This window comes from Lutra lutra, chromosome 12 (assembly GCF_902655055.1).
Source record: "Lutra lutra chromosome 12, mLutLut1.2, whole genome shotgun sequence".
NCBI classification, from domain to species: domain Eukaryota; kingdom Metazoa; phylum Chordata; class Mammalia; order Carnivora; family Mustelidae; genus Lutra; species Lutra lutra.
Genome location: NC_062289.1, coordinates 44267448 through 44282320, shown reverse-complemented (window position 1 = coordinate 44282320; position 14873 = coordinate 44267448). Strand labels below are relative to the sequence as shown.

The 14873-nt window shown below is 35.1% G+C and overlaps 1 protein-coding gene across 1 annotated transcript in view; it reads right to left on the bottom strand.

Annotated features, from left to right (window-relative positions):
* CDH2 (cadherin 2) overlaps positions 1 to 14873 on the bottom strand; it is a 213997-nt gene that overhangs the window by 59368 nt on the left and 139756 nt on the right. Inside the window, exons 3-5 of the mRNA XM_047697406.1 lie at positions 3755 to 3981; positions 1914 to 2060; positions 25 to 180 (exon numbers count right to left, since the gene is read on the bottom strand). Of these exons, the coding sequence (XP_047553362.1) occupies positions 25 to 180; positions 1914 to 2060; positions 3755 to 3981 (530 nt within the window). The remainder of the gene's footprint in view (positions 1 to 24; positions 181 to 1913; positions 2061 to 3754; positions 3982 to 14873) is intronic.

Here is a 14873-nt window from a genome sequence, read left to right as displayed (position 1 = left end):
ATTATCAGCGGGCTGAAATCTTACATGAAACCGGGCTATCAGCTCACGATCCAGAGGCTTGGTCACGGACAGCTGACCTGAGATGGGGTTGATAATGAAGATACCGGTTGGAGGCTGATCAGCTCCGGGCCCAGTTACGCTATACCGTAGTGAAAGGTTTTTATCTCTGTCCGACCTGATCTGAGGATCAAGAAGACAATCATATTAAATGAGAGACTAAGTGAGCTCATTATCAGAGACAGAACAGGCCACACCTCATGCCCTTTTTCAGTTACAAACTTACAGCATCTCTTCCCAGAAAACCAGTCCTGTTTCTCATCCTTGCTTCTCTGTCATAAACTTCAAAAAGAGATGTCACCTATGACCAGAAAGACTCAGACCAACACTGATGTCTAAAAGAGCAATCACTAGGAGCAGGGCCAAAAAGTCAAAATTAAGGAGTGTCCGTTTTTAAACTGCATCAAATTCTATCCAGGGAGATCGTAGGTTAGAATATTTAACACGGGAACAGGTGTCCAATTGAATTGAAATAAAACTTGTTTACCTTTTTGATGCAGTTAGGAGAAGAAATAACTGCCTAGGCCATTGTGTGAAACAAACTTACATGGGAATTCTAATATTATGGTTGAGCTCAGAAGTCAGATTTCTGCACTGGTGTCTTACTGACGTTACTCACTGCAACCAAAGCTCTCCATGTCATTTTAAGGTGGTATCTATTACTCCAAATTCTTTATTAATAACAAAACACACAAGAAATCATTTTATAATACATTTTTTTTGCTCTCAAAAATTACATCCACTCTAGGCTCACTGCCTTTCCCCCAAATATAACAATTCCCCAGAAAAATCAGTTTATAGGTGAGAAATCAAAGGAAAACGCTACAGAAAAGAAGGAAGAAGAACAGCTCAGGGAGAGGGCCAATTGGCAGGTGATAATAATAGATCTTTATTTATTAGGTAAATATACTTCACCCAGTAACAGAATCTGGTTTATTAGTTTTCTTGTTAAGGCAAAATTCTCTTTTTACTCATTGTCCATTAAAGTAGGGAAGAAAAAAAAAAAAGCCTTTATTTGGGGGCCATGTTGTCCATTGTTAAATTGAATTATAATGTGCATTAAAATAAAATATGCAATATAAAAATGACTTATTAAAGAATACAACTTTCAGTAAGTATGTTTTGAAATGTGAAATTAATCGTGCACACGAACATCTAGATTCAAATAAACAAAAACACAATAACTTTGTCTTTTTTACTTTCGCAATAAAACAATGGGTTGCTAATTTTACCAAATATGTACAAATATCTGTGATTTTTTTTCCCTCCATATCTGATGGCATACATTTGGAGTAACGAAAAAAAATTACTTCTCAGACTTATAAAAGCCTATGGTTTTGCACAGCCCCAGGGATTCTGTTAATGGTAGCAGAGGTCACTTCCTTTTTTCTTTTAAAAAACTCTCAAATGCACCTGGTGCTGGCATTTTTAGCAATGATTGCCCCTTTATTTCTTCTTTGGCTCAAAAGCTATCTGTAGAGGGCAAAGATCATCATGGAAAGCACAGCTGTCAGATGGGGAAGTGAAGGAAAGGGGTGTGTGTGTGTGTGTGTGTGTTTGCGTTGTGAGAAAGGGTATGGTCTGGTTGTGGATGTATGTGGGAGGTACATATTCACACGCTCAACAAACTTCACCATCCGTTGTGGATGGGACCCACAGAAAGCCCTACCTACATAATCTGAGATAATAATTAAAAAAAAAAAAGGCTCTGCACAACACTATAGACGTTTCACTTATATCAAAAAATATATTTTTATTATATGTGGTAAAGTCTGTCTTGTGATACAAGAGACAAAAGCATTTCTAACATACACTTGACGCATGCCATGGAGATAATTAAAATTGTGCCAGCCTACCCTGACAAGCTCTTGAGGAAAAGGTCCCCTGGAGTTTTCTGGCAAGTTGATTGGAGGGATAACCCAGTCTCTCTTCTGCCTTTGTAGGTGGCCATTGTGCTTACTCACTTGTCTTGGGAATACTATTTCTTCAATTTCTTGGGATTCCTTTGCATTAAAATACAAGACATTGCTGAGTACTAGGAAAAACATTTTCTGAAAGACAGCAGTATCATTGCATACCTGACAGAACAGGGTTCACTGTTATGAACCAGAAAATACGCCTAGAGGCCCTGTCCTCATCCCCCCATTAAAATAATAGAAAACACCGTAAAATTTGGGGGTTACACTGATCATTGAAGAATTGAATTCCAAACAATTTATTATGTGGCACAGCTGTGTAAGCTATGAGTAGTTTCTATAAACTATCTTAGATAGGAGTTAATATTGAGCAAAATTTAATGGTATCCTTTTATATATCTCTCATTAGTTTAAACCACAGTTCAGGTAATGTGCTACTGTACATTAAATTTAGATCTTGATGTGCTAAAATATAATTTGAATTCCAAGAGAAGTTTAATACATACTGCTAAAGCATGTCTCAAATATTTATGACCCTATTAAATCCCACAGAATTAATGCTGTAATTATTCTAAACCTATGTCAGCCATGATGGATGCTGTAGATGACCCACTTTGCACATTGGGTATTAATCTCTGCTGGATGTCAACATTTTCTTCTGTTTCTCCTTATATCTGTAGACATTTTAGCCATTAGCCCTTGCTGCTTCAGTGCAAATATCCAAGCTAGTTTGCTGGAACACAGCGAATCATCAACAACAAAAGCATCTTTTCACTCAATTAGTTACCAGTTTCTCACTCTGTATTCCCCAGATGACAGGATTTCCCTTAACAGTTAATAGATTAATAAGTTACATTTTACATAATAAAAGTCTAACATTGGGGCAAGAGAAAAATGATACCTTTTCCACTAATACACTTATTCATATTTGATTATGGGTGTGTATGTTACACTTACCACTAAATAGCCAAAGCGAATGTGTGTATTCTTACCTCCCACAGTACAATAATCTACAAAATGTAATAGCTATACTTCATGAAATTGCAGACTTCAAAAATAAATGATTGTGGTGCCTCCTCGTATTTGTTTCAAATTAACATGAACTAGAATATTCAGAAACTAACAGTGTTATCATAACTTTACTGAAGAAATTATTGCATCTTATTAAAAATTCCGAATATAGTGATTTATATGAAATAAGTGCTCAGTAAATGTTTGCTGAATTTAATCAAACTGTACTTTGTGGGAAGTGTATCTATTTCTTTTATCCTGGTTCATAGCAGCTTCCACCAGAGGGAGTATATCATTCCTTAAAGTTATGTCAGTTATATAAATAATTCATACTCCCCAATTTGATTATTAAGGGACAAGAAAAAAACCCAATACTCTACACTAGAAATGCTACAGTATATCTGTACTTCCCATTTAATAGACTTGACTAGTGACATCTTGCAAAGAATTGTTTATTTGAGGGTTACATTTAACAGCTTGTAAAGCTTCTAAGAAATTTAAAACAAACAACTCCTAATTTAAATTAAGTTGTAAATCTCGAAGTATCAACAGCCATTTCAAACACAATTTCAGAGAGCTTACATACATATCTGGTCTAAGTATCTTGTAAGATTAAAATAACAACAACAACAAAATACTATTTGAAGTGGCTGAAGTTGATAAAAATTCAAATACTGGCCAATGTGATGTAAAGCAAAGCAACTATTTAGTCCCAACTGTATGAATCTAATTTTTAAACGTAACTCCAAAGCCGTGTTTGGATACTCTACCTTCACTGAGTCTTCAGGGAAGGTAGGCTTGAGGCTCAACTTTACTGCTACTTGCCACTTTTCCTGAGTCTCTTTATCTTGGGCATATATCAGGAACTTGGCATGCTCAGAGGAGAGGGGAAAGCTTCTCACGGCGTACACCATGCCGTCTTCATCCACCTTAAAATCCGCTGGCTCACTGCTTTCATACTGGACTTTCCGTTTCCCATTGCAGTTGCTGAACTTCACTGTTAAGAGAAAACAAACATACAAGTCTGGTGATAATACAAACGCAGAAACGTCTAAGTCCAGATCCCGCTTACGTTAAAGGATAAAACACGGTAAGCATAAAACACAAAAGTTTTAGTTTTATATTATTAAAGCAATTCTTTTTTTTTTTTTTTTAAGATTTTATTTATTTATTTGACAGAGAGAGATCACAAGTAGACAGAGAGGCAGGCAGAGCGAGAGAGAGGGAAGCAGGCTCCCTGCCGAGCAGAGAGCCTGATGCGGGACTCGATCCCAGGACCCTGAGATCATGACCTGAGCCAAAGGCAGCTGCTTAACCCACTGAACCACCCAGGCGCCCCTATTAAAGCAATTCTTATACTAGAGAATACCAGATTATGGTTCCGAGTTGTTCCCCAGAATCTCCTTAGTTCCAAAGCCTTCCCCTTCCCTTCACGTTCCTCTGAATCTTATAGCCCTTGGCTACACCTGCTTTTTCTGCCATGCCTCTCCCTGAGATTACCGGCTGCTCCCTTAGAAACTCCCACTCATCCTTCCGGTCCTAGCTCGAGTCACTGAAGGTGGAACTATCCCTTGTTCTCTGTCCTCATGTAGCCATCTGAACCCTACTGCCACAGTTTTATAGCCATTCTTGACATTCACAGTGAGATGAACGTCAGGGAAATTCTCTTAGCTACTTGAATACTTTGCATATTTCCTGGCACATAGTCTTAATTTATACTTTTTGAATAAATTCTCAGAGGAAGAAAGCAATAACTTCTATTAATGCCCACTACGCTCTAGAATTACAAGACTGTAGTAGTAATTTAAAGGGGAATGATTTGCAATTTCTAGTCCTCATAGTGCTTATAATAGTTCTATGAAGGAATAACAATTTGTAAATTTTCAGACAAATAAAAATAAAGACTTATCTCAAAATAAAGTTTAACTAAAAATATCTATATCTTAAGAATAGAAAATCAAAAAGATTTCAGTATCTTATCTTTATCTTACATGTAATGACTTAAAATTTAAAAAAAACATTAATGTTTTCTTAAAAGCAATGTCAATCAGCTTATGTCCCATTGGGTAACAACACGAAAGTTAAACCACATGCTTATAAATGTAGGACTAAACATATTCAAGCCAAAGTAAAATTATAAAATAATAAAAATATTCTCTAAGGAAGATGATTTCCTTTGAAACCCTTAATCATTCTTTATGAGGAAAATTTCTCTGGGCATAGCATAAAGGAATCAAAGAAAAAACAATTTTTTTTTAAATTTCTATAAATATGTGGTGTTATGCCCTAACCACAATTACACAGGATACATTTCGGAAAGCAATTAATAGGTACACATTATAAAATAGAATCATATACCAATTTTTGCATTTTTCAAGTATCTAAGTAAATTTTTTCAAGCTCCCACTCCACATATGAATTGATGAGTTCTTTTGTTTACATTAATATAAATTCACTGTGATGTGCACAAGATCACAGCCAAATAACATGCTTGCTTACTTCCCTTAGTAACCATAAGATCCTTGATAACAGTAGTAAAGTACTTCAACTACTGAATATGTTATTTTTCACATAGTCCCACATAGATCATCCTTCATTTTTCAAACATCTAAAAATGAAAATACAAGTTATATCTCACAATATATTATGTTATACCAAAATATTTGTCTTTGGAGTAGAAGTATCCCAAAAGATACTTATTTACCCCATCTGACTTGCCATACGATTAAAAAGTGAAAAATGCGTAATCTTTTTTACAGAACAATGCCATCTACTGCTAATCTTTTATTAAAGACAAAATGAAAAGTAAAATTGATTTCGGGGAACCCTGCTGAGAAAGCAAAACAAAAGACTTTTATCAACTTTCTGTATAAAAATGCCTTTTTATATCAAAGAAAAAACGGTATTTGTGAACTTAAAAACATAGAACCTAGATCAGACCTTCTGCACATTTTTGTCCCTTTTCACCACTCTAGAATGGGCCCTCATCAATTCCCACCTGGATCGTTGCATCGGCCTCCTAGAGGTTTTCTCCCTGTTCCAGCTCTCTGAGCATCTTCTCCTAGACTAAGCATTTGTTGCCCAATCAAGTCTCCTTCTCGGTTACCATCCACAATATTATACATCCTCTTTCATCTGGTATACAATATTCTTTCCACTTTTGGTCACTTGGTCTCTTTGGTTTTTTTGTACATCATCTTCTAAAACATATTCTACCCAATCGGATTTCTCGGTCATTCTCCCATCTCCCTGCAGCCCATATCCCATGCTCACCACTTTCTCTGGAAAGTCCCTCCACCCCCATTCTCCATGCCACAGCTCCACAGCTCCACAGCCAGGCCGTCATTTGGGCAAACGGTCCACCTAGACGATCTTTAGAAGATAGCAGCCAATGCCCTCATTTGGGAAGGCTTCACATCTTTAATTTTAATTTAATCTAATTTAATTTTAACTCTTACTTGTTTTTACATTTCCTGTCCACAGAAGCACTTATTTTTATTAGAACAATGATTATAAAAACTAATGTCTACTTATTAATGGTTTCGCATGACTAGGTCTTCTCTAAGTAGACTGTAAACTCATTTTGGCTTCCTGACAGTGAGTCTTGGTTCTTCTGTTTCCTAGGACACCTCGCAGTGACAGAGACAGTATAAATGCTCATTAAATTTTCACAGACCAGTTGTATAGGTGATACCTTACAACTTTTCAAAAAACTTGAAAATAGGCAGGAAACACAGAAGTATGTCCAGCCTGCTATGGCAATGTGTTGTGTTCAGCAATCACCACAACAAAAAACCCAGGAGCTTTAAGTAATGGACTTTGTATTAGGCTGTTGAGAGTGAAAGATAATGAATTAATATTTGTTGCATGCCAGGCATTGAACAAGATACCGAAGATTAGCTTATCTACATAAGTCTTAGCAATAACCTCCTGAAGTGGAAATCATTATTTCTGTTCTAGGAATGGGGAAAGAAAATTCAGAAAGCCATGCCATGGAAAGAAAATTCCATGCCCATGGCTGCTTGACTTTAGGGATTCTCCTACCAAAGCAAAAAAGAATCCAACTGAACTCATGACTCCTAAGTTACTGAAACCTAAACCTTTAGTAAACAGAAAAGACAAAGAAGTTCGATAAATGCTCGTGAAGAGAATAATGCCACATTTAGATCTCCAAAAGTACCAGAGTAAAGAGTATTATTATAAAGAAGTCTTTAAGTTGGAGGTGTACCCTAAATGTCCCATAAAGGGGAGTAGCTGGGTCCCAGCAGGGGAGGTGAAGGTGAGCAGCGGGCAGAAGGGGAAATTCATGCTCAGTGTTCCAGTGCCTGTGGATTCTGTTAATTTGGTACTCAGTTACCTATTTGAATTCAGGTGTCAGAATGATGCAGGGAAGGGAAAGAAGGCCTTTAAAGAAAAATGCATTTGCAAAGAAGGAAAAAAAAACCCAAACCGTGTCTTTCCTATAAAGGGTCATAGAACATCCTATGAATGAGAAGTGGTTGACCTCAGGGAGTCTGACACTGGGGAAACTCTCTGAAGGAAATTGCATAAAGGTCAATTCTTTAAAGTCAGTAAGTTTTCAATCACCCCTGCTCCTCACCTATGACTACTATGAATTGGTTTAACATATCTATTATTAAATTCTTCTGGGTTTTTTAAACAAATGTTAATCTGCATTTGCTCAAATGCTAAAATAAGCAACACTTTGGGGGAGTATTCAGGTTTAAAGAAGTGTTTTTCATTACATAATTCCCTTTGTACATTCAACCATTAGTGTCAACACCTTGACTGAAAAAAGTCCATTGCCAACTGAAAAAAATCCTCCTCGGTGAAAGCCTAGTCCTGACTTCATCCTGTGGTTGTGAGTTAATGCTTGTAGAGTGCCTGGTTCACGGTGACATGCTTCATCAGTGATAACCACATTTCACTATTTTCAAGTCACACAAATTAAGAGGCTTACTAATTTCAATGGGTGTTCCAAACTGAACTGTGCTCTTCAAAATTCCTATGTTGGAGCACAGACTCTCAGTACTTTTGACTATGACTGTAATTGGACATACTGGTCTTTAAAGTGGTAATTAAGATTTACAAAGCTCATATGGATAGGCCCTCATCCAATAAGATTAGTGTCCTCATAAGGTGAGGAAATTTGGACATAGACGTGCACGAACACAGAGGAAAGACCACGTGAGGACACAGGAAGAAGGAAGCCATCGGTAAGCAAAGACAGGTCTTGAGAGAAGTCCAACATGCTATCACCTTGGTCTTGAACTTAGACCCTTCAGAACTGAGAGAAAATCATTTCTGTTGTTTAAACCACCTCGTTTGTGGTCTAACACAATGGGTAATGTGTAGATTCCAATTATTAACCACTGGTTGGTGTTTATTGCCTATTATCTTGTTTCACTTACAACTTAGATGCAACTAAGGATATTTTCTCAAATTTGACAAAATTCTCTTCTTGAAAGAACCATTGAAACTTATTCAAGAGGATTTTTTTTTTTTTTACAGAAACATAGATATTAATGAAAAAAATAGTGGGAAATGGCTATGTTATAGAATCTTAGTTACATCACTAATTTAATTTATAAATTAAATTTACTTATAACATTTCAAAGGAGTTTTCAGGAGGACTATAAAAAATTTGTGTATAAAAAAGCTGGTTAAAAATAAAAAAGAGAGTAGGTAGAAGCCATTTGTAAGGAAGAAGGAGACATCCAAGGGACATGGCTTGATTATTAAAATTAGATTTAAAATTTAAATTTCAAGATGAGGAAAAGAAGGCAGGCAACAATCATAGATATGTTACTGTTGTTAGAATACATAGTTTACTGGAACCGAGGCATTCCTGTTATTAAAACATTTTCCTAATAAATGGTAGGTAAGGAACTCTGAGTAACATAATGCACACAATTTTCAACTTTCATCTTCCAAAACATGAAACAGTTTAATCATTTTTTATTATATGGCTTTTTAAGAAAAGATGACAATTTATGTTGAATTAAAATGCATTCTTAAGCAGTGAAACAATTCTATGTGATAGTTTAATGGTGGATACGTGGCATTCTGCATCTGTCAAAACTTGAGGAATGCACAGCAGAGAGAGTGAGTCCTAATGTAAACTATGGATTTTAGTTATTCATAACGTATCATTATTGGTTGCAACAAACGTGCCACCCTAATGCAAGATGTTAATAATAGGGAAAACCTCCTTGCTGGTGATGATCTAACCTACTATATTATTAGATATTTGAGAGGGATAATTGTCAATATCCTCAGTCTCTCACAAACACGAGTTCCAGTGAATTGCCTCCAACAGATACTACTTGGAGCTATATAATATAACTAAATCAATAATTTGACATAAATACCTCAGGCATGGAGATGCTGAGTTGGTGTTCCACAAAAGTCATAATTTCTTATTAGACATGTGTAATAAAGCAGAAATTCTGTTTTTTTTTAAATAATCAAGGAACTTGAAATATTTTTCCAACAGAATAATCTTCCTTACATTAAAACATTAAATACTTAAGTACTCCCCTAACTCAAAGTAGAAACTCCAGAATTTTGTAACACAGGAGAAGGAAATAAATTTCCTTAGACAACTAAAAAACCAGGCTTGATCCATGGGATTATTCAATTTTAAAAGAACTCTATACACAATTAAATATCTGAGGCTGAAAACATTACAATATTAAACAAGAAATTAATTCTTAGAGCTATTGCATAGTTTTCCTATTTAATATGTAGTTACTGTGTTCTAGCCTACATAAAACTTTGTTAACATGGTTAATACAAAATTAAACATCAGAGAAATAATTATTTTAAAGTACTTTTTGACTCTTAAAGCTATACCTCAAATTAATTTTAACCATAAAGCCATAATATCTTTATAAAATATTAACAGGAAACCACAGATCTTATATATTAAATGCATTATCACTTAATAGCACTGCATAAACCATACGAATGAAAATGAGCAAAATACTCACCTATGACTTATAATTTTTGCTCAAGTAGAATACAATTGTAAGAGAACACTGCAAAATATTTTTGTGCCTAAATATGTCTTCACCTTATTATTGTTTTTTTTTTTTTTAAGATTTTATTTATTTATTTGACAGAGAGAGATCACAAGTAGACGGAGAGGAAGGCAGAGAGAGAGAGAGAGGGAAGCAGGCTTCCCACTGAGCAGAGAGCCCGATGTGGGACTCCATCCCAGGACCCTGAGATCATGACCTGAGCCGAAGGCAGCGGCTTAACCCACTGAGCCACCCAGGCGCCCACCTTATTATTGTTTTTTTTCCCCCACATTAATTGTTACTTTTGAAGCATGTTGGGACAACAGAAATAGTTTCACAGTGCCAAGAGACGTTGTCCTTCCACAGATAAAGAGCAATATTAATTAATGAACCTGACATCTAAATGTGAGTGGGGAAGGTAGGGAGGAGCTGTCTCAACAGTAGGGATTTCTCTGTGCTTTTACTTACAGATTCCAATGGAGAATGGTTACCACGTGGCAAGTTTACTTACAGATATGAAAAACCTGCTTAGATATTCTTTTGCCATCCCCAGGCCCTTCCTGAGTTTCAATCCGGGGAACGACTCTTCCTGAAACCCCTTGAGAAGCCATTTCAGGGTGTACCAACCCTGTCTGCACCTATATAGTGGGATCTTCTAGAGGTAGCAGGGGAATATCCATTTGGACCTTAGTGGAAAAAGTCATTACATGTTATTTATGGCATATAATTATAAGAAGAAAAATGAAATACAGAAATTTAGTTACACATATGGACTATTAAATATACCTAAACTTCCAAAATCCTTTAAAATTCTTTAATGCTCAAAATCTGAACTTCTTTTCGTGAGATACCTTTTTTATAACAAGTCTTTGATTTGGTTATCAAATTCTTGATAATTACCATCAATGAAAGCTTTACTCCCAAAAGTTGGCTGTAGCAAATGATAGCAAAGAATTCATCACTTTTTCTCCAACTGGCAGAAAGGTCTTTCTTGGCATGAACCATGAGGATTTATTAAATTTCACGGTCTTTCCTTTTCTTGCACTGACAAATATAACACCAACATTACTTGTGGAAATGCAAAAGCTTTTCAAATTTTGTCATATTGAGTATTTAAAAGTAATGATATAACTTGACTTCAAGAATACACAGGTATTGCTCTAACAGTCTTAATAATTTTTCTTTATGGTTTAAAAATATAACACCACCTAAATATCACAAATGAATCATTTTAATCCTCTTTCCAGCGTTGAATTTTTGCTTCAAATCCATAAACTCTGTGACTGTGTGTAATATTTTTTGCACGGCTTTTGCAGTTTTCAATTAAGTTCATTCAGGTGCTCCAAAATGTCAGGTAAGTAAGCTATTTTCTCAAGTGAATAACTCTCCTTCAACAAATCTACAATGAACAACATTTGAACACACGGTCATTTTTCTATTAGCTAATAAACTCCTGAAAAAAAAAGTGTCCTTTGGACAGCTCGTGCACTTTGCTATATATCAGCAAATATGGTATTCCCTTATCTTTGCACAAAGCTGGAGCCATTTATTTTCATAATATCAGTTTATGTGGATTTAAGATTTATGAGCAATCTTCTATGTACAAGAGCTTTTACATGAATAAAACCAACAGAATCATGAGGTTCTCAGATTAAACTCTTGGTTTTTACATCTTCATGCCATTTATAGCTTTTATAACCTTTATGTCATTAGGACCTCTGCATCAGCCTCATGTCATATTTGCTCACCATCCTACTGTAAAATATTCATTTGTCTCCTTGAATATATAATTAACAGAAGTTTGTTTTGCCTTTTTTTTTATCCAGAATAGAATAATGCTTTTCAGGGAGTCTAGCCACTGCTATTAACTGATATGTTTTTTAGTTCCTTAAAGTCATCGACGTGGAAATATAACCTTTTTGATTTAATAATCTTTTCGATTAATGCTGTCACTACTATGTGTGATCTGCCATCACCACTCCTCCTGAGTGTAGTATTCAAAAGTGGCTCATTTTCTACTTCTCCGAGTGTTGATGATGGGTACATAGGCTGGTAAAACAGGGATTCTGCATGTGGCTTAAAGCATCAAATAGGAAATGCTATAAATGACTTTAAGAGCTTGATCATATAGGGATGTACTCAATCTCATGAGGAAATGTTCTCCTTCCTGTATAAGAAAGTGCAAAATTTCTGCTGCTCAAAATGGCTGGTTGGGGATACAGTGCCCACAAATTTTGTCCTGCATGTGGCTTCACGTGATCATTTCACATTAAGATGTTTAGACCCAGTGTGAGAATAAGGATAAGAACACATGAATTCCAATCTGAGGGAATTATTATTATATCATCTAATTAATACCTTAAATATTTGAATGGGTTCTTTCGACTCTGAAGTCTTTCAAGCTTTCATCCCAAATTATTGGTTGGGTTTGAAAAGTAAAGATATGTAAAAATGACATCTAAAAACAAACTCTGGCATGTATAACTTCAGAAACCTATTTGTAAAATAATATATAATATACATGTAACAAATATAAATAATGTACTAAGTAATCTTATGAAATTATATAAAACAATATGATATACAAAAAAAGTATATAATATACATTATGTGTGTGTGTACACATATATAGATATGGTCTTCTGCATTTTTAAAATACTTTAAAATAAAGATAGGAAGTATGCCTGGATGGCTCAGGCAGTTAAGCGTCTGCCTCAGGCTCAGGTCACGATCCCAGGGTCCTGAGATCAATACCCTCGTTGGGTTCCCTGTTCAGTTGGGAGTCGTCTTCCTCTCCCTCAGTCCCTCCCTACACTACTCTTGCTCTCTCTCTCAAATAAAATCTTAAAAAAAAATAAAGACATGAAAAACTTTAAAAACTAAACATCCTGTAATCTAAATTAGAATGTGGAGTATTTACATTCACGTCATTTAAAAAGTATAGAAAGTATCCAAAAATATACTCATATATCTGGATAATCAAAAAATATTTCTGAAACAATCAATTTCTGGAAACTACAGTCCTCTTTAATAAAATAGTAAATTTTATGTCCAGAAAAAAAAAAACTAAATTATTCTAACTTATTTGATTCTAAAAACCTATATAAATTTAACATAATATATACACATTAATTCTAAAAGTCACATAAAAATTCTTGATTTCCATCAAAAATAAGACTTTGACTAATTGTAACCTTAAATCTAACAGGAAGAAAGAAAAACAGCAAAAGAAGAAATACAAAAAAAGAAAAAGAGGGAGAGAAAAAGAAGCCATTGAGAAAATTAACAAAATTGACCCCTGAAAAAAACATAAAAAGTTAATTTATAGATACCTTCTATTTTAGAATCAAACAGGGAAAACTATGAGTAAAAATATAAGCAAGTGAAATGGAAAAGATAATTAAATGGAAACTCGCATAAAAGCTTCACTTGGGATAAGCACACGGATACAAAAGTAATGACCAGATAACCAGATTCTGTGGGCAAGGGGACATTTTGTTCCAGCTCCGCCAGCGAGCTCTTGGTCAATGAAAAGATCTGGGAAGATGCTATGTGTAGACTTAGGTCTACATAAGTCTCACTCAGCCAAACAGAAAATAATAAAAGTAATAAAAATTGTCAGCAAGTTTTTAGAGAAAGCCATAAAGGAGCTTTCAAATATAATGTTAAGTGTTGTGAGTTAACTTACTGAACTGTTTTATTATAAAAGTGCCTTCACATCTTTTTTAACATTATAAAAAAAGTTCAACCATGCATATGTGTGGCACAATGTTACTCTATTCTTGGCATTCTGGTTGGGAAACACTGATTTATTTTGCCATACTTCTAAAATAGTAAGTCTGCCATAGGCATTACTAATTGATCACCAATATTTTCAGTTTTTCTCCTCTTCATGGACAAAGAGAGGACACTCTTCATCTCCCTTGACCTTAGGTATGACCATGTGGTATGCTTTGACCAATAAAATCTGGGGACTGAAGTGACCTACATCACTTCTCAGCAGAAGCATTTAAAAGTTGATACCCTCTTTCCCAGCAGTGGCAATGATTAAAGGTGTTAAATGTGTATAATACAAGACCGAAATCCCCAGGATGAGTGAGCCACTCTGTAGGGAGCTTCTCTGGAGAGAAGGGGGGTGGGTAGGTCACCTGTTCCAAAATGGACTTCCCATGAAAGAGAAAGCCTACCATGTCTGACAAAGCCTCACTTGAAGTGACCTGAAACCCTCTAAATGCAATAGAACTAAGATGAAGTGTCTATGAAACAAAATAAATTGGAATCAAACTTAATGTAGATTAACACAAAAATATCTCTTATTCCTGAACCTCTTGGTAGTTCCCTACCAAAAGAGAAAGGTTTTATTATCATGTTCTCTAAAATGTTATGAAACCTCTCAGAGAAACTGTTATTTCATTTCCTTTCTAAGTAAAGGTATGTAATATTAACTAACATCTGTATACAAGTTGCCACAAATAAAAGAAAGGAACAGAGCTTTGATATGAAATTGAAAAAATCAAAACAAGCAGCAGGAATGATATAGAAGAATGGTTATGACATTAAAAATACGAAATTTGGGTTTTCAGCAGTCCAATAATGATATGCATGTAATTTTATATATTCCACTATTGGAAGAGCAGTAAGATCATTGCATTTTCCTTTGCATGCATTCTAATAACTCAAAAAATTTAAAGGTGTTCTTCACTTCATTGATATTCTTCCTCTAGGCATCTCTATGCATGAAATTCAATGAAAACATTTTTTTTTTTACAGACTCCACCTAACATATATAAAATTATCAGTGCTCAGGCAGAATGATTCTCCTTTTTTCTGCAGAATGTGCCCATTAACAAATTACATTGAAATATCA